General features: G+C 34.1%; 1 protein-coding gene and 1 pseudogene across 1 annotated transcript; one reads left to right on the plus strand and one right to left on the minus strand.

Moving 5' to 3' along the window:
- Positions 1-340: 340 nt before the first annotated feature.
- LOC133287109 (vignain-like) lies at positions 341-1,756 on the plus strand (annotated as a pseudogene).
- A 6,935-nt stretch (positions 1,757-8,691) lies between these two features.
- On the minus strand, positions 8,692-12,382 carry LOC133287115 (BTB/POZ and TAZ domain-containing protein 2-like). The gene is made up of 5 exons (XM_061484670.1): positions 12,063-12,382; positions 11,833-11,966; positions 11,432-11,735; positions 11,027-11,343; positions 8,692-8,911 (listed from the first exon to the last, which is right to left on the minus strand). The coding sequence occupies exons 1-5, from the start codon at positions 12,186-12,188 to the stop codon at positions 8,731-8,733; spliced, it is 1,062 nt and encodes a 353-aa protein (XP_061340654.1). The 5' UTR covers positions 12,189-12,382; the 3' UTR covers positions 8,692-8,730.
- Between the last annotated feature and the right edge of the window lie 10,757 nt (positions 12,383-23,139).

Genomic DNA, 23,139 nt, shown 5'->3' on the forward strand with positions numbered 1-23,139 from the left:
TTACACATCAGAAGATAGAGAAAAAATTTGGCAGAGAAAAAATAACTTTTTCTGACATGTAATATTTTTATTGATGGGATGTACTGAATCTTTGGTGCTACAGTAGCACCAAAGATTTATTCTATCCTTTCATCTCTTTTTCCACAATTCTCGAGTGCAACCGCAACGGCCTTGTCATGTTCTTCATCATATTATGGATTGTTGATGCCCACAAGTAACTTGTAATTAACTTCTTATATTGTTTTCTTTCTCCCTAGTTGATTTTCATTTCTCTATATAAAGCTTTCTCAGGTTCTCTGTTTTCCACATGTTCCATTGAATTGATATCCAATAAAGCAATATGGAAACAAAGAAGCTCTTATTGGTTGCTCTGTCCTTTGCTTTTGTTCTCGGAGTGGCCCATAGCTTTGATATAAACGAGAAAGATTTGGCATCCGAGGAAGGCTTGTGGGATTTGTACGAGAGATGGAGGAGCCACCACACGGTTTCTCGAAGCCTAGACGAGAAGCACAATCGGTTCAAGGTGTTCAAAGCCAACGTGATGCATGTTCACAAATCACAATACCAATAAACTGGACAAGCCTTACAAGCTGAAGTTGAACAAGTTCGCTGACATGACCAATTCAGAATTCAAGAGTATCTATGCTGGCTTAAAAGTTAATCATCTTCGAGGCACACAACGTGGAAATGAGACATTCATGTATGATAATGTTGACAACGTTCCTCCTTCGGTGGATTGGAGGAAGAAAGGCGCCGTCACTCCTGTAAAGGATCAAGGCCAATGCGGTAAGCAAAATAGCAAAATAGTCATTATCTTTTAATGATCGTTGTAGTGAAAGTCTTCTTGTTTTTTAATGTCTCGTATAGGTAGTTGCTGGGCGTTTTCAACTATTGTAGCTGTTGAAGGTATTAACCAAATCAAGACGAATAAGCTAGTTTCCTTGTCTGAGAAAGAACTTGTCGATTGTGACAATAAAGTGAATGAAGGATGCAATGGTGGGTATATGGAACATGCGTTCGAGTTCATCAAGCAAAAGGGCATAACAACAGAAAGTAATTACCCTTATAAAGCAGCTGATGGAAAGTGTGATGTATCAAAGGTGCACTTTGATGTATTATTGTGCTTAACATTAATCAATTTAATTGAATGATGTCATGATGAAGAATTTTAAGATATAAAAACCATTCATTTTTGCAGGAGAATGAGCCAGCAGTGTCAATTGATGGCTATGAGACTGTTCCAGCCAACAATGAGGCCAAATTGCTCCAAGCAGTTACAAACCAACCTGTATCTGTATCCATTGATGCAGGGGAATCTGACTTCCAGTTCTACTCAGAGGTGAATTTGTAAATCTAATCTACCTCTTGATAAGAGAATTATTTTTATAGTTTTTGAAATCAGAAAATAATCACCACCAAACATGGTTACGAGTTTTCTATACACAATGGTGTGTTGGGTATCTTAAATTTGGTTTATAAATAATTTCAGGGAGTATTTACGGGACACTGTGGCACTGACCTTGATCACGGAGTAGCAATTGTGGGCTATGGAACAACTCAAGATGGAACCAAATATTGGATAGTGAAGAATTCATGGGGCTCCGATTGGGGAGAACATGGTTACATTAGAATGCAAAGGGGTATATCTGACAAGGAAGGTTTATGTGGCATAGCAATGGACGCTTCCTATCCAATCAAAAAGTCCTCTAGTAACCTAACAAAACATTCATCATCATTTCCTAAAGACGAGCTTTAAATGCTTCCCATGAGAGCCTTGATACCACAAGAGCTAATAATATTTGTATCTCGTACTCGATGCCTAAGTATCCATCAAGATTGTTAGGTTTGTGTCACGTAGAAATAAATCTTTCAAGGCTGAATCTCATGTAACATATATTCATTTCTATTAAAATAGTATGGTTGCATCAGACTCTCCTTCATTTAAACATATCTCCTTTCTATTTTTAAAATTACACCCTCCCCTCATGACAAATTAAATGACTAATGAATTAGTTTAATTTAGTTTAAACAAACCTCTAATTATATTTTTTTAATTTTATTTAGTATATTAAATAATAAATTAACAAAACATCATAAGAAATCAAGTTAGATAAAATTTTAAATTAACATAACAATACTATACTTTCACAATTTTTTGTCTGCTGACAAAAGACAATTTATGAAATACATACCTCAAAGTTTATTAATGAATTTTTATGAACAACTTAGGGGCTGTTTGGTATGGAAATTTTAGTTGAAATGATGGAAAAGTGGGGTGAGAATTTTTTTTTTACCATGTTTGATATGAGGAAAGTGAATAAAATCCCAACAAAATTATTTCCCCGTCATTCTCCTTTTCAACTTCGCACACCTAAACAAAAATCCCACCCAGACTATGGTATTTTTTTTCCCATTCACTCAGAATCTGAATATAATGTTTTGAGATCAAAATACCCCTCAGTCTTATGTTCATGTTAATGATATTCATGCTTGCAGAGAAGCTACTGCCTGCAGTGGTTGTTGTGCAAAAATAATTAACCCTACTTGAAGCCCATATATAATTTTATTCCGTCAATAATTTTATATATAATTAACCCAACTTGAAGCTACAGACGTCATATTTCCAAAATTAAGGTTCACGGAAGTACCCATATATGATTTTATTCCGTGAATAATAATTAAAAAAAAAATTGGTAAGAGAATTTTTAAAAAATAATTAAATTCAAGAATAAAAAAAAGAAAGAAGTGAAATAAAACATTTGAACCTAGGCTAACTCAGCCAAAACATCGAAGCACAATTTCAATTCTTTCACTATGCTTCTATGGGTATTCTGATAATTTTCCTTCAGATTCCCATTAATATTTTGCAATCAATCAAACATAACTTCATTAAAATTAAATCAATTTTTTGGGAAAAAATTTGGCTAATCAAATACTTTTTTGTAATTTATCTGGGAAAAAAAAATCATACCAAATCCCCATCAATCTTTTTTTTTTCGATAAACAAAAATTTCTTTCGTACCAAATGTCTCCTTAGTGTTTTGTATATCCACAAGTTCCATGCATTATTTTGAGGTGATGTTGAGTTTTTCAAAATAAACTTGGTCAACGTACTGAGTTTTTCAACTAGTCAGCCCGCTAATTAGGTTAGCAAAAATGAGTCAATCCATCGAGTTGGCTTGTAACCCGCCAAAAATGAGCCGGTTGGATTGGCAAAAACGAGTTGCCAACCTGACCCGAGCCAGCTCGTGAAAAAACGAGCCAACTCGCGGGTCAAACGAGCTAGTTCGCAAGTTGAGATTTTTATTTTATTTTTTTTATAAAAAAATACAAAATATAATATACAAAAAGGGATAAAACCCACATATGCTGTCATTATTTTTCTTCCTTCTCTAAACCTAAGTCCCTAATCTTCTCACATCCTGCCATTTTTATATTGTTAGGTTGTGCTGGCTCTGTTTGGTTCAAATATCTTTCCCACTTGGTAGCAAGTGGTTCTGATTGTTTCTTGATGTTGATGCAAATTTGTTACGAAGAAAATTCAAAATTAAAATATTTTGTTTTTATTTCTCATTTTGTAACCCTTTATTTAAGCTGATGGAATGCATTAATACTACATGGTCATTTAAATAAGCTGAAAACGAGCTAACCCGCGAGCCAATTTTCGAGCTAACTCGCGAGTTTTTTTTTCAAGCCAAACCACGAGCCATCTTTTTTAGCCAACCTACGAGCCAACCCTAACCCGACTCGGGTAGGATTGGGTTGGATTTTCTGGTTCATTTTTTTTTTTCAAACCAACTCTAATCTAACTTATTCTTTTCAAGTTGAATGCGGGTTGGGACGGGCCGAGTCAGGTTGACCCGTTTTGCCAACCCTACCCGCCAAGCCCACCCTGCCAACCTGTTTTTTTGTTTTTTGTTTTGTTATTTATACACCTAACCTAACATAACAGAGTCACTTACACAGGAACACCATTCCATGATTCTATTCAATTTCTTTCTTTCTCCACGTTGACTATTCTCCTAGTCCTTGTCTCTCTGTTTAATATTTGGAACAGAATATAATAGAATTGTTCACGTGCTAACCTTGTGGCTCCTTCTATTTTTAATTTTAATTTTTAAGTATCCCCAACCATCTTGTTCCTATGGGTTGTTGTTTTTCGAAGTCGGAGTAGTAGCTGTGTTCCATTTTTTGGTCTTTTTTAAGGTACCCTTTATTCTTTGGAGTGTCTTGTTAATGTTTGACGAAATGCATAACAAGATTTTATGTTGAAACAGATGGAGCTGACTTTAAGGGAAGAAGACGCAGCTGACTGGGTTTACAGAGGCGAAGGAGCTATTAATCTTGTTCTCGCTTACACTGGATCCTCTCCTTCTTTTCTCTAATTTTTTTTTGTCCTACTTTTTTTCGCAAGGAAGCAAACTTTTTTCAAACTTAATAGGTGGGCAAGCGGGCTGGCTCGTTGGTAGGCATAGCGAATGGCCCGCTTTGCTATCTCTATCTAGGATCATACAAATTTAATTATTTGGTATATTAAATTAATAAAGAATGGAATAAAAGAATTCCAATAACATAAATATTATTTCTGTTTATCATGCATATAACATGTATTGATATTCTTATGTGAGAAATTTAAAATATATATATTTAAATAATATATTTCATATATTCTGATATGGAGGGATTTTGTATGATAACTACAAAATTATGCATAAAGAGGATTGTAAAATTTCACAAGAAAGTGGATATTAAGCAACTAGAAAGAACCTGAAAAGAGATAAGTGGATTGATATCTGTCGAAGTGAAATATGAACAAATATCAACATCAATATGAAAAAATTTAGGGAGAAGGTAAAATTTTAAGAATTAAGTAGGTTAAATTGAAAAGGATAATATTTGTTATTTTATAAAATAAATAAAGATAAAAAAAAATAAGGATATAAGTTTAAACGGATTTATATCTTCTTGTGCTCTTTTTCTCATGTTCTTCTCACATGTTATGAGTGAAAAATACAAAAGCAAGTTTAATTAATATCATGCAAATAATGATAAATCTTGCTATAATTGTTTTTTATATATCTTTATCATGATAAGGAAAAAATATATATCCAAATTCAATTCTATAAGATATAGAAATACTAATTTCACCTCTCAAACAAAAATATTCATTCCATTAAATAAAGCGCAAAATTAATCATCATTGATGACGATAAATGGTCAAGACCACTGATCCATTCAAGGATACTAACACCGTCAAAGATATCCTCGTGGTACTCGCACTATGGGAAGCTTTGCTATTGGAGCATGGCAAAATAGAATTCCAACTTGGCATTTGATTCCAAATTAGAAAAATCAAAGGTAATATACTCATACGGCATAACTTGATTTTTCAAGACATAATGGGAATGTGAGTAAGGACCGCACTTCCGTTTTGCACGAGGAATTGTCATTTCATTATTATATATCGACTAAAATAAACCATAAGTGACACATGCCATGATGTAAGTTAAAGTGCCAACGAAACTGACCAATGCTTCGTCTCAAATAAAATAAATAAAAAAAAAACGAAGCATCAGACTACAAGAAAATATGTCACTCACAATAAGATAGTCAGAGAACTTTAAAATATAGGCGGCTTTTTAACGAAAATATTTTTTTAACTTTAATTTTAATAATAATTCTGTTGTAATATTGATTTTAAAACTATTTTTTTCACAATTAAGGAAAAGAAAATTTCTCAATGCTATATTTTTTAGAGAAAAAAATGAAGTTAAAAAAATTCATGAAAAAGTCAACGCAGACCGGGGACGCCAAGAAGCCAATAAACTTGAAAAAGTAAAAGTGTCTATATATATATATCATTTTCAACTAAATAAATTAACATTATATATTTCGAGTTTGGGACACGTGAAACTTAAATTCGCGTGAAGGAAATCAAAAATATTTTTTTCGCTTCTGTTTTTTTTTTAAAAACGGACTTTAATTATTTTTTGATGCAAATTGTCCCATTATTCTCATAAATTTTAACTCATGGCTTATAAAACTAATCTTAAGTCGGAACTTAATAACAATTAAAATTCTTCACTCTTTCTCAAAAATGTATTTAATAGGAATTCAACACGAGTTTTTTTTCCTAATCTACTCTGTCTGTATTGTCTATTGAGCTACATTCATTCGGTTTTATTTTTTAATTATCATGTAAAGTCCGCAACAACAGGCTGATTGAATCACGATTATCATGTTTTCACGGATTAATGAAATGTTACGTTTGTAGTTTCTGTAACTATGCCTTGAAAGGGACACAAATAGCGAATTGAAAGTTACATATGTAGCTTCTGTAAATATATGTTGAAAGGGACACAATCTTTTTGCCAATGCAAAGTGACGTTTAACTTGCTTATCTCCACAAAGGTTGAACAGATTGTTAATAACAGCTAAGTCAATTAGTGGTGCCGTATTATGCAAGAAAGATCAACTTCATGAATCATGATAACTGGAACATATTATAAGGATAGATTCAATGAATTGAATCACGATTTTCTGTAGTTAAAAAATTTATGGAGGATCTCAACCATTAAAAATATATAACAAAATAATTATAAAAACAAATTCCAATTGATTAGTATGCCAAATAGATATTGAATTTTTTTTTTTTTTTTTTTGATAACAAGATATTGAATTTTTTTTTTTTTTTTGATAACATAGATATTGAAATTTTAAGTCTAACTGTAAGTGACTGGAAAAAGTTTCGATTTAAAAAAAAGAAAGAAAAAAAGAATAGAAAAAAAAATGAAATTTTTATAAACAAAAGACTCAAATAACTCATACATTAACTGCAAATTACGATTAGTTTATTGTGAATAAATAATCAATATTTTAATAATTGTTGGGAGAATTTTTGGAAAAAAAATCCCATAATATTTTTCAAACATGTTATAAGACTTTGATTGAAATATTATGTTGAGTCTCCTGACAAAACTTGAATTATTTCCAATCACGGCTTAGTAAGGCCAACCTCAGAGTTTATGCTATAGTCAAAAATGTCCATTTTTTTTCTGTAATAAGATCATGAGATTTTTTAATCTTCAGAGAGTGTCAGTAATTCTTACTCAAACACCACTTGGCCTTGGCCTCAATGTATCCTTGGATGATTTTGAATCAATTGCAGAACAACCAAGCCAGGAGTGACTTGCCATCTTCAATTGAGGAACCCTAGTTATTAGTTCAGAACTTTCTATCACTCAAGGTTACTTAATGGAAATTCAAAAGTGGTCATTGAAATTTTGTATTTACAAGTCTCACGTAATTCCCACTCATCCAAGTGGGACAATAGAGCTAACTTAAAAAAGAAGAAAACCTTATGTTTAGATCAAGGTAATAAACTGTGGGCAAATTTAAAAATGTAAATGATTTGCCAGAATAGAGGCTAGATTGGATAGAGACATAATAATAGAGAGTTACCGACCAAGACGAAGTTTAAAACAATAAAGATTTCAGTGCAAGTACCGCCACAATTCACAAACAATAATCATAGTTTCATCAAAGACTTAATATCATATTTTATTTTTAACGTATATATTTTAACATATTCTTTTTCTATTTTATTTTTTTAATCAAGTAAAGTATAAAAGTTGTATAAAATTTTAAAGATGCAAATATCATTACGCATTCACAAATCCTTTGTGAAACAAATAATAATATTTCCCTGTGGCTCAGGTTAGTGGAACCCTGGGTTAATGCTTTGCTTCCTTTTTCTTCGAACCGACCACAACCAGTGACCTCCAAGTACTCAACGGTATTTTACAACGCCATTTTGGCAGTGCGTCAAATTTATGCACTTAAAAATTTGTCTTGGATAACTCAAATAATGGTAGTTCAGATTGCGTCATGAAAGTGAGCAAGTGGAGATGAAAAAATATGTTCAACCTCCTCGGTATTATCTTTGATAGAAATTTAAAATCTTAATTCGAGGACCCGCTTTGAATCGATTGGAATATCTCAAAAAAAAAAAAAAAAAAAAAACTGTCTTGCATAACAGCCTCTGAAAGTGGCAAAAATTAAAGCAAATGATGTATTGCTCAGATGCTAGATGTCTGGTATTGGTCAAAGGGTTCCCGAAAGTCTACTGAAGATTCCTTGTTGCATGCATTACGCATGGTGTTGATTAATGACTCAATGACTTCCTTTCGATTTACGAATGAGCCACTCTTACATAGGACCAAGAACAAACTCTGCTTCTGTGGGACTAAATTGCAGGCCATTAAAGTGTAATCAACAGACACTATTATGCTCTGTTACAGCCGTAAGCCCCACGATAAGGTCCCAAATTATAAACATGTTCCCACAAGACTTCTCCGTAATTATGTCAAAATCTTTAACGTCTCTAGTTTCTCAATTTAACATAAATCAATCAAGGAAGACATTATATCATGACATAAGAAAACTAAATAATCACTTAGTGTTGGTATCCAAATCAAAATATAAACTAATTAACTATTGAAATCAAAATCTTATGACAACGCAATTTTAATTTGCTCATATCTACAACAACCAAAATTTACAATTCAAGCTATTATTCAATTTACCATTTCCTCTAGTAAAGAGCCAGGTAAAACAAATTCGCACTATCCGAAAACCTCCTGCTTCCTCAAAGAACAACAGACTATTCTCTCCAAAGAAACGGCTCTATCAACACGACATAAATCGTCCTATACATTATTATTACAAAATTCATTGTAATTCAAAACTTCTTATCCCAGGATTGTTTATAGTCACTCTCATTTCCTCATCCCGTTTCCTCTTTGGCAGAGACAAGGAAGACATGACTTTGGCTGAGGCCACCTTCCTCGCTAGTAGTTTCCACCTTGCATCATCTTTCCTTTTCCCTTGCTGCATTCTCAATTGAATTTGCCTGTCACATTTCCCCAAAACAGCAAGGTTAACGGAGAGTGACATTGACACCGCTAAGAAATTTACAAATACATTGACAGGAAGTAGAAAAGACAAAGATAATCATCATAAGATTAGAAGAAAACATGGACAGAGACGTGGACTAAAGGTGCACCACCAGCTGACAATGAACGTTATATTAGACAAATTAAATAAATGTTGATATGTTTTGATTTAAGAGTAAGTATATATTGCTCTGTAAATGTCCAAATTAAGCAGGTGATTGACAAAGATAGAGGCCGAACTAAGTCACTAGTTCGGTGTGTTATTCTTTTTCTATAATAAAGAAAGAAGCTGTATAGCATCAACCATACATATTTTATTTGATCATGCTTATGATGCGGACCCATCACAATATTGAAGTTAGATCTAATAAATAAACACCATGGTCCTATGGACTTCTATGGATTGCGTCAGTGCATTGGTTTGTGAGATGAAAATTAGCCGTAACTAGGACATGACGAGTATGTGGTTATCAATATAGCAGGCTGATAAATGATAGCAACTACGATGGACCAGCTGCCTAAAGCTGCGGGCTGGCCAACTACTTGGTATCCCTGAAAAATATCAGGGACGAGCTAAGGAATGCAACAAGCAATTTGGCGATGAACATAGCAATTTATGATGATGGGACCCCAAATCCAATATATAGTGAAGTAACGGGACACTTAATTTCAATGTAATAAATGAAAACGATTACACTTTCCTTGGCCAACCACAACCATTTGTCTTATAGTGTAATCGATGAAATTCTTCGAAACCGACCAGCTTTTTATTAACATATCATGGACTAACTCCTTATCAAAATCAATTGTGGGATTTTCTGCTGTGAATCGGGCACAGCTCAGAATATAAATTTATTACAGAAAAAAACTAATAAATGTAATTCTCAACCTCTGTTTGGCCCCTTTTTTTAATTTTTATCTCAGTCTCTGGTTCTAATCTCTTATTTATTAAACAAATGAAACTAATCCTACAAAACTACTTTTGCTTGCAAGAAACTACTTCTGTCCCTTCAAAGACTGGGAAAAGGGTAGGAAAAAGTAAAACAAGAAAAGCCGCATCATAGCCAAGACTTTTCACTGTAATATAGTCACCGACGATAAAATATATATCTATGACAGATCCTAAGAACCTAAAGTGATAATGAATATGTTATAAAAAAAAAAAAAAAAGGTGATAATGAATATATCTTACAATAAAAGATACCTAGCGCTATTTTTCCTTTTTCAAATATTATTATTAGCAAGATTATACTTTTACAAACTATATTTTATATTTTGGGAGTACAAACATTTAAATATATATTCTCCAAAATACATAATATAATTTATAAATAAAAAAATTATAAATATAACACATAACCCTAATATTATTATTATAGGATTAATATTTCTCGTTGTAGGAGATAATTTTATCTACTACACGTATTAAAGTATGTGGATCTATACGAGACCATATGAAAAAAAATAAAATGTACTAGACACTTTTACATATAAGTAGGAAACATGAAGCACTAATCTATATTATTATACTAAAAACCGAACGAAATATGGAAAGTACTGTCTGAATCGTGATATTAAAAATGAAATTAACAAATCACTAGTTTATAATTTATTTAATTCTTAATTTAAATCTGAAAAATTACAATTCCAAATATCAAATACAGAAATTAAAATTAACACTTTATCTTTTATCTCTTATCCACTCCTAAAAAATTAACTTGGGCATGGTTCCACAACCATAGCTGCTGGTACCATGGATACTGGCCCCAGCTACACCGCCATTCGACTATTTTCGTTGTCAGAATCTTCCAGTTATCGTCATCGCTGACATCCTCTAATATAATTTTTATTTAATTTAAATTTTCGACTCCAAATCTTAATATTTTTTATTTATTTTACAAATAAACCATAATATTATTAATCAACTTTAATTTTAAACATGGTAGAATAAAAACGAAAATCCCAAATTGAATTTTTTTCAATTTTATCATCAAAACGCAATGGTAAAGCAAATAAACGAATAAGCATGCGATCGATATATGTAGAACATTGAGTGTGGATTTGTAATTTACCTGCAAAGAGGAACCTTGCAGGAATCGGATTGTTGACAAATGTAGGAATGGAGTCGGAAGAGCTGCCACATTCGCTTACACCGCAAGCACCCTCCGCTCATCCTCCTCTTGCACGTGGCAAAGTGGCGAATCAAGAGCTGAAGACCTTGACACGTGGAGAATCTGCTACACGGCTTCCTCTCTCCGCTCACCTCCACATCGTACGGTCCAACGTCGATGCACCCCTCCGTACATATGTGCTCCAAACACTCCATTGCTTCGCTCAGCTGTGCATACAGCCCCTGCTCCTCCCTATGCCTCCTCGATTTCTCTTTCCTCTGTCATCAAATCATCATTTCAATTAATAATTAAAATTATTATATTATGAATTTTAATTTAATTTCATTTAATTTAATTAAACTTTACCGTTTCGTTTTCGTCCATGAAGCGAAGGATGTCGAGCTCGAGCCATGGATCATGCTTGATGAGGAACTTCCACCCTTCGGTTTCCTCCACAGTCACGAAATGATTGGTGAGGAGCTTCATGCAGCGGAGGTGGAGATCCGGTGCGTCGCAGAGCCTCGCCAGTTGCAGCACGTCCACCACGTTCTCCGTGGTCAAGCGCTGTGCCAGACCCTTGATGCACCTCTGCTTCAGCTGCGGCACCATGTACACGTGCGACAATGCCAGCAGGTGCATCCCGTACCTGTCCATCTCATCCTCCGCACACCTGCATCGCATCAGGGGTATTCGTGTCATTTCACATCGGCTAGTGATTAATGAAGAAGAAGTCGAAGATAATTAATTAAATACTATTATATACCAACCTCGAGGAGTACAAGAAGCTGACGAAGGCGGTTACGGCGTCGGAAGGAACGCCGTGGATTTGGATGATTCTTTCGGAGCTCCGATGCTTGCGTGGTCGATCTATCTTGTTCTCCAAAACCGGAGACGCTGAAGCCTTTTCATGATTTAATTAAAAAGAAAAAGAAAAAAGTCAGCAAGAGCATGGTGTAATCGTGGGAATACGTACGAGGAGTGGAATTTGAAGACAAACCAGAATGCTTGTGTGGGCTGGAATGCGTGTCCCATCGGAAGTGTGTATAAAGACATCGGGTTCGGGTAAGGGTAAGACCCGGGTGGTGTGGAAGTCGATGGATATGGTTTGGGGTGCCATTTGCATGATTGGAAAGAGCTGAATTGTGATAGATGAATTTTCAGAGTTGGATAGAAGAAGAAACGATGGTTTGTGTAAGAAGGGGATGATTATGAAATGAAAGCAGGCTTTATGTAGGGAACTTAGTGGTCGGCGGAAAACGATAATAAATATTAAATATTATATAGTTGCAATTCTGGGGTTAGGCTCGGGACTGACGCGGAAATATCAGCGGGTCTTGGGGTGCGTGTCCTTTTTCCACACGCGCTATTATTAATTAGAGATATTTGCATTAGACCAAAAAAGTTACCTTCTCTTTACTTTTCTCTTCTTTTTCTATTTTCTCCTTGTCCGTTTGTCTTTCCTTTTGTCAGACAATGACATCTTTACCTCACTTAGCTGGAAGACTGAAAGTCTGAAACAAAAGAAAAACCTTTGGAACAATTAAATACCGGTACATTACTTAGTAAGAAATATCAAATAATGATATTGCAGTTATCATATACGAGTTGAGTAAAGGAAGATGCAAATGAATGAGCAGCTTATCATTCTATTTAGTATGTTGATCTATTAATAGACCTGTTACAATAAGTTGTTATGCTAGTAAGCCTACGATCAAGAGATATGAACAAACTAAATACAAATACAAAACAGAAACTGAACAAACTAAATACAAACAGAAACTGATCATATCCTATAAAGATTCTAATCTTATCCTATACAACAAATCCAGCAATCGTTTGAATGTATCCTAATACTCCCCCTCAAGTTGGAGCATGGAGGAAGGAGATGCCCAACTTGGATAACAAGTAGTCGAACTGTTTTCTGCCAAGGGCTTTAGTGAAGATGTCATCTGGTTGAGAAGAAGTGGAAATGTGTTTTGTTGCGATAGTTTTAGCCATGACATGATCACGAACAAAGTGGCAATCGAGTTCGATGTGTTTCGTTCGCTCATGAAAAATTGGGTTGGAAGCAATGTGAATTGCGGATTGACTATCACAATATAACTGCATTGGCTTGGGATGAGGAATGCCAATATCGTGTAGTAAAGCCTTCAACCATAGGAGCTCAGAGGTAGCTGCCGCCATTGATCGATACTCAGCTTCAGCAGAAGAGCGAGAAATAGTGTGCTGCTTTTTTGATTTCCATGAAATAGGAGAATTGCCCAAGGTAACAAAGTAACCAGTGATGGAGCGTCGAGTAACCGGACAACTTGCCCAGTCGGAATCACAGTATGCCCGAAGAAGAAGATCACTGGTAGAGGGAAGAAGAAGCCCTTGTCCAGGGTTGCATTTGATGTAACGCAAGACTTGCAGCACGGCATCGTAGTGTTGTTGCAGAGGGTGTTGAAGAAATTGAGATAGCGTGTGGACTGCGTAACAAAGTTCAGGTCTGGAAATTGTGAGATAGACCAGGCTCCTAACAAGACGACGGTAACGTTTAGGATCTTCGTATGCAGGTCCCTCTGCGAGTGCCAATTTATGGTTCTGATCCATTGGAAAAGCAGCAGGCTTACACCCGAGTAAACCACATTCTTTCAAAATATCCAAGGCAAATTTTCGTTGGCTTAAAAATAATCCTGATGAACTATGAGCAAATTCAATGCCAAGAAAGTACTTGAGTTTGCCAAGATCTTTAATCTTGAAGCAACTTTGGAGATGTTGTTTGACTTGATCACAAATGGAAGTATTGTTACCAGCTAATATAATATCATCAACGTAAATGAGGACAGCAACAAATCCATCATCCTTATTGAATGTAAACAAAGTGTAGTCTGCCTAAGATTGACGAAAACCGAAAGTGAGAAGAGAGGTTCTCAGTTTTGCAAACCAATTGCGTGGTGATTGCTTGAGGCCGTAAAGAGATCGTTGTAATTTGCAAGCTGTACCAGGTGAGCCAGTAGAGAAACCAGGAGGGAACCGCATGTATACGTCCTCATCAAGGTCACCATGGAGAAAAGCATTTTGGACATCTAACTGATATATATTCCAGCCCTTCGTAACTGCAACAGATAAAAAGGAACGAACACTAACCATTTTAGCAACCGGAGCGAATGTTTCGTTGTAGTCTTCACCTTCAACTTGATTATTGCCAGCAATTACTAATCGTGCCTTGTATCTCTCAATGGAACCGTCTGAATGATATTTGATGTGAAAGACCCATTTGCAAGGAATTGCTTTCTTTCCATAAGGAAGAGAAGTTACCACCCATGTATGATTGTCTTCAAGTGCTTGGATCTCGAGTTGCATAGTCTTATGCCATAATGGATCTTTGACAGCCTCTTTAAAGGAACTGGGTTCCTTGGTAGCACTAACAGCAGCTAAAAATTGCTTATGCTGCGAGGAAAATACATGATTAGAGACAAAGTTTTCTATAGGATAAAGCATACCTGAGGAACTGTTGGAAGGAGTGTTGATTGAAGGGGGTGTAGTAGCTTGCTTGCATTGGTAGTCTTGAAGATATGCAGGTGGACGCTGAGTTCTGCGTGGCCGTGGATTATCTTCAGAAGGTAGTATCATAGGAAGAGGTGAAGGTTCAGATGAAGGTGGTGAAGAACTCCCTCTGCTTGTGGATTGTGGTGCAGGTGTAAGATCAGCAGCAGTGACAGGTGCTTCAAGGAAATGAGAATCATCGATGATCACCGGTTGGGATTGTAGTGTTGTTGAAACAGATTCCTTAGCATCGGAAGCAAGTGGAAAAACATCCTCAAAGAATTGGACATCACGAGAAACAAACGTGTCATGAGTCTCCAAATCATATACCTTCCATCCTTTTTTGTTAGATGGATATCCTATAAACAAACATTTTTTAGAACGTGCAGCAAACTTGTCCAATGGTTTGGGCAGCACCATTGCATAACATAAACAACCAAGGAGTTTTATATGATCTTAGGTTGGAGGTTGATTATAAAGAACCTCATAAGGACATTTACCCTTAAGAAGAGTAGTGGGGGTTCTATTAATTAAATGAACAGATGTGAGAATGCATTCTCCCCAAAAGGAAATAGGAAGGTGACCGTCGAAACGTAAAGCGCGTGCCACATTAAGGATGTGGCGATGACGACGCTCTACTCTGCCGTTTTGTTGCTGCGTGTATGAACAAGAGAGTTGATGATGGATGCCATGGTTGACAAAGAATGCATGAAGTTGGGAAGAAAGAAACTCAGCCCCATTATCTGTTTGAATGTGTTTAACTGGGAAGGTGAATTGTGTTTGCACCATAGTGATAAAATTAATTAATGCAGAACATGCCTCATGTTTATCACGTAAAAGATGAACTCAAACAAATCTGCTAAAGTCATCAACGATTGTAAGGAAGTATCGTGCTCCACAAGAAGAAACAGTACGATAGGGACCCCATAAATCACAATGGATTAAATCAAAAGGGTGCAAACTCGTCTTATTATTAATAGGAAAAGAAGAACGAGTTTGTTTCGCCCTACAACAGACATCACATGGAGTCATTTTATTCAAACTAGAAATGAAAGGAAGCAATCGTAAATAATGTCTTAATGGATGTCCCAAACGTCGATGCCATAGATCAGACGAAGCAGCATGTTGAACTTTATTTGCAGATGCGATTTGATGCAGTACGTACACCCCTTCATGCTCAACACCCTTGCCAATCGTCTTCCTCGTCTGTTGGTCCTGTAGAAAACAATGTGAATCAGTAAAGAGGGCAAAGTAATTGTTACATCGCAGCAACTGAGATAGAGAGACTAGGTTGCACGTGAGTGAAGGCACAAAAGGAACATTAGTGAGAAGCAATAGAGGTGTGAGTTGCACGTCCCCGCATTGAATTGACATTGTTCGAGTGCCATTTGGTAATCCCACGGAGCAAGGAGAAATATTACGAATATTAGTGAGGAAGGAGATAGTTCCTGTCATATGTTGTGAGGCCCCGCTATCCAAAAGCCAAGAAGTATTGGAAAAAGACATACCCGCTAACTTGTCAGTTGTTGGCTTGGAAGAAACAACAAGAGCCATTAAATTTTGAAGCATTTCTGGAGTAAGATCATCAACAGACAGTGGTTTGGACGATCCACCAGAGTTAGAAGACACATCAGTGTGAGCAGCATTGGCAGACGCATGAACAGGTCGTCCTCGTCCTCGTCCACGTCCTCGTCCAGTAGTAGCTCGATCAGAATAGCCATGTCCATTAGCAGCACGATCAGGGTAGCCATGGAGTTTGTAGCAGCGAGAGACGTCATGACCAGACCGTCCACAGTGAGTGCATGTGATGCGTGGCTTAGTAGAATCAGAGGCGGAATTGGTGATGGCACACCCAAGAGCATCAGTTGGGGTATCAGTCATACGCACCATCGCTTTGTGAGATTCTTCTTGAATAACCATGGCAAAAACCCGGTTGATAGTGGGAAGAGGATTGGTGTTGAGAATCTGTGTAATCAGAGTCCCATAGACATGATGATCAAGACCAATAAGGAATTGGTAGACTCTGTCTTTTTCAATTTCAGCATTGACAGAGCGAGTGTAGGCGCACGTATCACCAGAGGCACATGAATTAAAAGTGCGACTAGACTCGAGTTCGTCCCATATGGAACGCAGCTTTGTATAATAATCAGTAATAGACGTACCATGTTGTTTCATGGTCGCAAGAGAGGATTTTAGTTGAAAAATACGTGGAACATTTGCTACAACAAAATGTTCCTTGAGATCATCCCACAAACCCTTCGCAGTTTCGAAACATTTAATGAAAGGCTGGATTTGAGGGTCTAGGGTGTTATGGATCCAGCTATTTATCATAGAGTTGCACAAGGACCATGCATGTGCTTCATCAGAATCTTTATCAGTAGGTTGCTTGATGCTGTCATTGACGAAGCCAAGCTTGTTTTTCGCCTTCAAGGCATTACTCATAAGTTTAGACCAATTTTCGTAATTTGATTGGCCACGTAATAAGACAGTAGTGAGGATGACTCCAGGGTGATCAGAGGCATGAAGAAAAAATGGAGATTTGGGGTCTGTGATTTTAAGAGGGGTGGAAGTCATGGTGAGGTTTGAAAAAAAAATCTGACGGATCGTCAGGCTCTTGATACCATAAAGGAATATGCAAATGAATGAGCAGCTTATCATTCCATTTAGTATGTTGATCAATTAATAGACCTGTTACAATAAGTTGTTATGCTAGTAAGCCTACGATCAAGGGATATGAACAAACTAAATACAAATACAAAACAGAAACTGAACAAACTAAATACAAACAGAAACTGATCCTATCCTATAAAGATTCTAATATTATCCTATACAACAAATCCAGCAATCGTTTGAATGTATCCTAATATTGAGTAAATGAGAATAATATTAATAAATTCTGATACAGTTGATAGATAGTTGAGTCTTTTAAGTATGTTAATAAAAGTTTGATTCCTAACCTGTGTATAGAAAAGACTTTGTTGGAAGAGACTGTATCTACGATCACATGATCTCTCCACTTCAAAGGAATTAGTCCTTAACTTTCAGCTTGGGAATACTCTTGAAACAATTTCTAAAAAAAAAATATGTATTTAATTTTTTTCAATATTATTTTTTTGGAAGAATTTAAAATTTTTATTTTCAAACCGCTCTAAATAGGATTACCTCACATAAAAAATATCTGTTATTCATAAAAAAAAATGCTAATCACTGTGGAACACTATTAGAAAAAGATTCTAATAATACCTTTTGTGTGTAAGTTAAGTGAATCCCTATCGAGATATTTATTCTTAAATTTTAATAAATTAATATTATGACATTTTTAAAAAACTTAAATTTATTTATTGTCTCTCTAGTTTCTATTATGATTGATTTCTCATTCTGTCCTCTTAAGTTGTTTTTCCCCCCGAGTTTAATCTACTGAATTTCTTTTTTTTCTTTTTTTTTTTTGTAGAACTCCTGAGTCCTGACTATGTTAATTGTTACAATCAAGTCGTTTTCTCCGTTTTATTTTACCTAAATAAATTGAAACAATTTATTTGGAAAAATAATAACAAAATATCCATATTAACGAAGACATGAGAGCGTGAACTTGGTAAATATCTAAAACGAACGGGAGTAGATCCTCTCATGTGAAAAAGTGATCATGTTATTTGATCACAATCACTCATTGATGATGAGATAAGAGAAAAAAAATGTATAATTTTTAAATGAATAGTTGTGATCAAATAACATGATCACATGATCACTTTTTCACGTGAGAAGATCCAACTAAATTACAGGATCGTCCATTAATAATTAAATTTTGTTTTTCCTCTTCTGTTGAGGGGGTAAGGAACGCAGGGGCACTAGGAAATCAAGTCATCCGTTTTCTTACAGCATTCGCGGTTAAACACTGAAGTAGTTGCCTATTACACAAATGTATTTTGCTTCCATTAGTCAAATATACCACTTGAAAAAGTCCAAATTTGCTAGTAATGTTTTCGAAAAATAATTTTGCCCTCAAAATAGAAGACATTTTTCGTTGATTATGTTTGCATTTACACGTCCCTGGGAATTTCTCACGCACGCGCGTGTCAAACACAATCAATTAACTGTTTCAGTTTTCCACACATACATGGATAGCTGAACCCAAATAAGAGCTTACATGAATTGTCCTGACATGATCTGACGTGGATGGATAAACCAGCTCATAGGAAATGTTGGAGAATATTATTAATACTGTATCTTTTACTTATAATGTGAGAAATGTTTTATTTTTATCAAATTATTAATAAATAATTTATTTTAATATAAATAAAAGAATAATTTGATATAAAAAAAATAAGACATGTGTTATATTACGAGTAAAAGACATATCAAAAATTCAATAAATCTGTAACATAGAAGAAATTTTTGAAATGCTGAGGCCAACGTGGCAGTGACTCATACCTTAAAACGGCCCTTGAAGCACAGAAGAGTCTAATGAGTAATAAAGACAACCTTCGGGTTGAGAAACAAGGATTATGAGGAAGGATCTCGTTCTAATCGGTGCCAACTCATCAGGGACAGTGGCGGACGCAGAAATTTTAATAAGAGAAGGCGAAAATAAAAAATATTATATCATAAATAAAAATACTTGAAATACAATACAAACTTAATATACAAAAAATTAAAAGAAATCTATTACACAAATTAATATCACTTCACTTACTCTTGTTTTACGTGTTTTCATATTATTAAATTCATATATAATTGAATCCGTGGTAAAACTTAAAATAATTTCTTTTTCAATGTATGTAATCAAAGATAATCTATGACTATACATACATGCAATGATCTTAGGAAGATGAAAGTTGATTCTCCCTGGCTCTAGAATTTACACAGCCAAAATCAAAAAATTGAAGAAGGAGATTGGTGATGGACGGAACATGGAAAGGAAAGAGAGGATGATATGATGTTCTCAAAGAAAAATATGAGTAAGAGTGTGGGCAGAAACATGAAAACTGAAGGAAAAAATATGTACAACACGATAATTTCATCATCACATTTTTCTACATATATTATAAAAAAAAATTCACAAATTTTAGAGGGGGCGGGGGCCCACCCTAGCCCCCCTACTGGGCCCGCCCCTGATCAGGGGAGAACTGTCATCTACGTTGCAGTCTCTGATTCGTTGAATAGAAAACATGTCTTTTGACCTGTGCTTGGGGCAGGGTAGAATGTGATTTGTGATTTGTGTCAGAGCTGACATTGCTTGAATTTGTGAACGAAATCAGCTCTACGGTGGTGCGGCGCTGCCTCTGCCACTGCCATGTAAGTACAATACCTTTTTTCCTTTTGTGTATATTATTATACATAACTAGTATATTACCCGTGCGATGCACGGGGAAGAAAGATAAAAAATTTTGTCGTCCGCCGTGGTTGGTTAATCGCACTGCAAATCTTATACGTACCAAAAATTGTGTTACTATTTTGTTCTATATTTCAGGTGAAAAAAATTACAGCATTGACACAGAACTTTACAAATATCACCCACAAACAAAATCTGCTATTCTTAGGAATAATTAATTTTGCATACAACTACACCATAATACGTTATAATACACCATGTTAACATGAGGAAGGGATATAAAAAAAAGATGCATACAAATCATTGCTAACTATAACATTCATCAACAAAATCAAGGTAATAATAACACCAAGCAAATAAGGATTTAAAAGATCAGCTTTTATCTATAAAAGAAGAATGATGAAATTTTAATTTAATTATAAAAATATGTTGGTGGGCCGGCCCTCCGGGCCGAGTCCAGTTTGCCACCTCTAACTATCAGCATGTAAAATGTTTTTATATTTATCTAAAAAATGTTTTAATAATTGCGTCTAGGTTTTTATATTTTATCTCAAAGATGAACTTTTATTTACTACAATCAGATTTATAAAATAATAATAAATAATTATTTTTTTGCAAGGATTAGTGTCGTTAGTCATTGGAATTTCACAAATTTATATTTACAAAAATTGAAATCAGATTTAGTAATTTAATTATAAAAGAAGAAGGATAGAATTTTAATTGAATTATAAAAATATATTGGTGGGTCGGCCCTCCGGGCCGAGCCCAGTTTTCCACCTCTAACTGTCAGCATTTTATATAAATAATTTTTTTTGCAAGGATTAGTGTCGTTAGTCTTTGGAATTTCACAAATTTGTATTTACAAAAATTGAAATCAAATCTAGTAATTTAATTATAAAAGAAGAAGGATAAAATTCCAATTGAATTATAAAAATATATTGGCGGGCCGGCCCTCATGGCCGAACACAGTTTTTCACCTGTAACTGTCAGCATTTTATATAAATAATTATTTTTTGCAAGTATTTGTGTTAATTACACTCTTGCTAAAAAAAAAATGAATGTCAAATTTCTTTCTTATGTACTAAATTGAAATTTTCATTTTTATAGTTCTTAAATTTTAATAATTTTTTTATTGAATGACTGCCGTCATTTTTTATATAAATTTAAAAATTAAATTTTTTTATATTAGTTATACATATTTTTTATATAATTTTTTCTATTTTAATTTATGATTTTTATATATTTTTTTAATTGGATATGCATGTATATTTAAAATGTTTATGTTAAATATTTTTTTTAAAAATACATGTATTAATTAGTTATACATGTATATTTTTTAATTAGTTATACATGTATAATTTTTTAATTAGTTATACAAAATTTCTATTCCCACGTTCCTTGCGGTCAGAGATTAAAATGAGTTGTCTGCCACTAAAACACCTCAAAATTTTTTCCCACCTTTACAATTTGAATTTAAAAAATTAAATCGGAATATTTAAAAAATGAAATTTCAAAAATGAAATCATATTTTAAAATTTTAAATCAAAATCATATCTTGTTTTAAAAGAGCTGATCATTCCAATGTAGCAATCATGATCAGTTTGAATTTAAAATTTGAAAAGAGCCTCTTAATTCAAATTTAGAAATTATCACCATTGAAGTCTGACATGAAACAGCTGAGTGGGACAGTTGAGCATTGAATGAGGTGTCTGCCACCATAACTCAATTAATGCAAAACTTAATAAAACTTTATTTTATTATTTGTTTCGTAATTTACAATTTTAAAATGTTTAACAATATTTAATAATTTGAATTTGCCAAAGAAGGAAAGTTTTTAAGGGGTAGTGGTGTGAACAAAAATCTGAGATGCAAGGAGAGAGTGACACATGGCAAAACTTTCCAACAAATGGGTTTCCTTTTTATATATAGATTAAGAGCATGGGTTATATTATATGTGCCTTACGACAACAGGCCAAAAGCAATGCCTCTATTATTTGTTCGTGGTTTAAAGTTTTTAAAATTATTTTAGATAATTTTATTTAATGTTTATCATAATATATATATAAAAATATATGAGATTCATATTTTTTTCTCTATTTTTTCTTAGCATGGACTTCACACATTTTTTTTTGTATATTTTAGATAAAATTATCTAAAGTAATTTTAGAAACTTTAAACTCTTTTAATATTTGCATTTTATTTTGAGGATGATTATATTGACAATTTTTTTTATACAAATTACACTACGTCTCATCGGTAAGACTTCATTCAATAGTCTCTTATCAATAAAATATATTGTAGATTGTAAATAAAAAATTTAAATATAACATTTCTCTTTCATTTTTTATTGAAGTTCGTATATGATGTTTTTAATGGGTTCATTTTTTTACAATAAATACAGATAAATTATTTGCATTGAGCTGAAAATATTGTTTTTTTGGTGAAAATCAAGATGTTTTATAATTATAATTTATTCCAACATTGTAATAGTCTTTTTTTTTTTTGTAAATAATAGTCTTGGTCATTGTACCTTTTTAAATCTTTTAACTCAAAAAAAATTAAAATTTGGGTGTAAATATAGATAATTTATCTATATTTATTATAAAAATATTAAAGTTTTTTTTTGGGTATAATTAAAGCCATTTTTAATATGCTTGTTTTTTTTTTTTTTTTTTTTTGGGTATAACCAGGAGGTATCCCCATTCAACCTCCTCCGGTCACCTTGCCTTTGGGATACGGCCCAGTAGGGTAGCCCCTCATTGGAACAACGGATATATTGAGCTTCGCTACCGGAGGAAGGATGAGACTAATCCCCATATCGAGGAGGGAGGCACATCCTCTGGCCCCCAAAGATTTTCCAAGAATTTGCTTGAGGCAGGGTTTGAACCCCTGACTCAAGCAAACCCTTGAGAGCTCAGTTGCCAACTGAGCTACCCTTGGGGGTTATATGCTTGTTTCTTTTAATTTAAGTTCTCGCTTGGTATAATACTAAGAGCATGTTTAGATCCTCTTATTTTTTAGTTAGAAGCTACTTATAAGCTAAAGCTAAAAAAAAAGAGCTTAAAAAATTTAAGTTCTCGCTTGGTAGTTGCATAAAAAATTTAGCTTAAAAGCACATGTTTCAAGAAAATTATTTTTCTCTATCTTTATAATCTTCATTTTAAAAAAAAGAACACAATTCAAGAAAAATAGATAAGAGCTTAAAAAAAAGCTCCTC

This window comes from Gastrolobium bilobum, unplaced genomic scaffold (genome assembly GCF_033153095.1).
Source record: "Gastrolobium bilobum isolate Gb01-03AN ecotype WA unplaced genomic scaffold, APGP_CSIRO_Gbil_v1 utg16542, whole genome shotgun sequence".
NCBI classification, from domain to species: Eukaryota; Viridiplantae; Streptophyta; class Magnoliopsida; order Fabales; family Fabaceae; genus Gastrolobium; species Gastrolobium bilobum.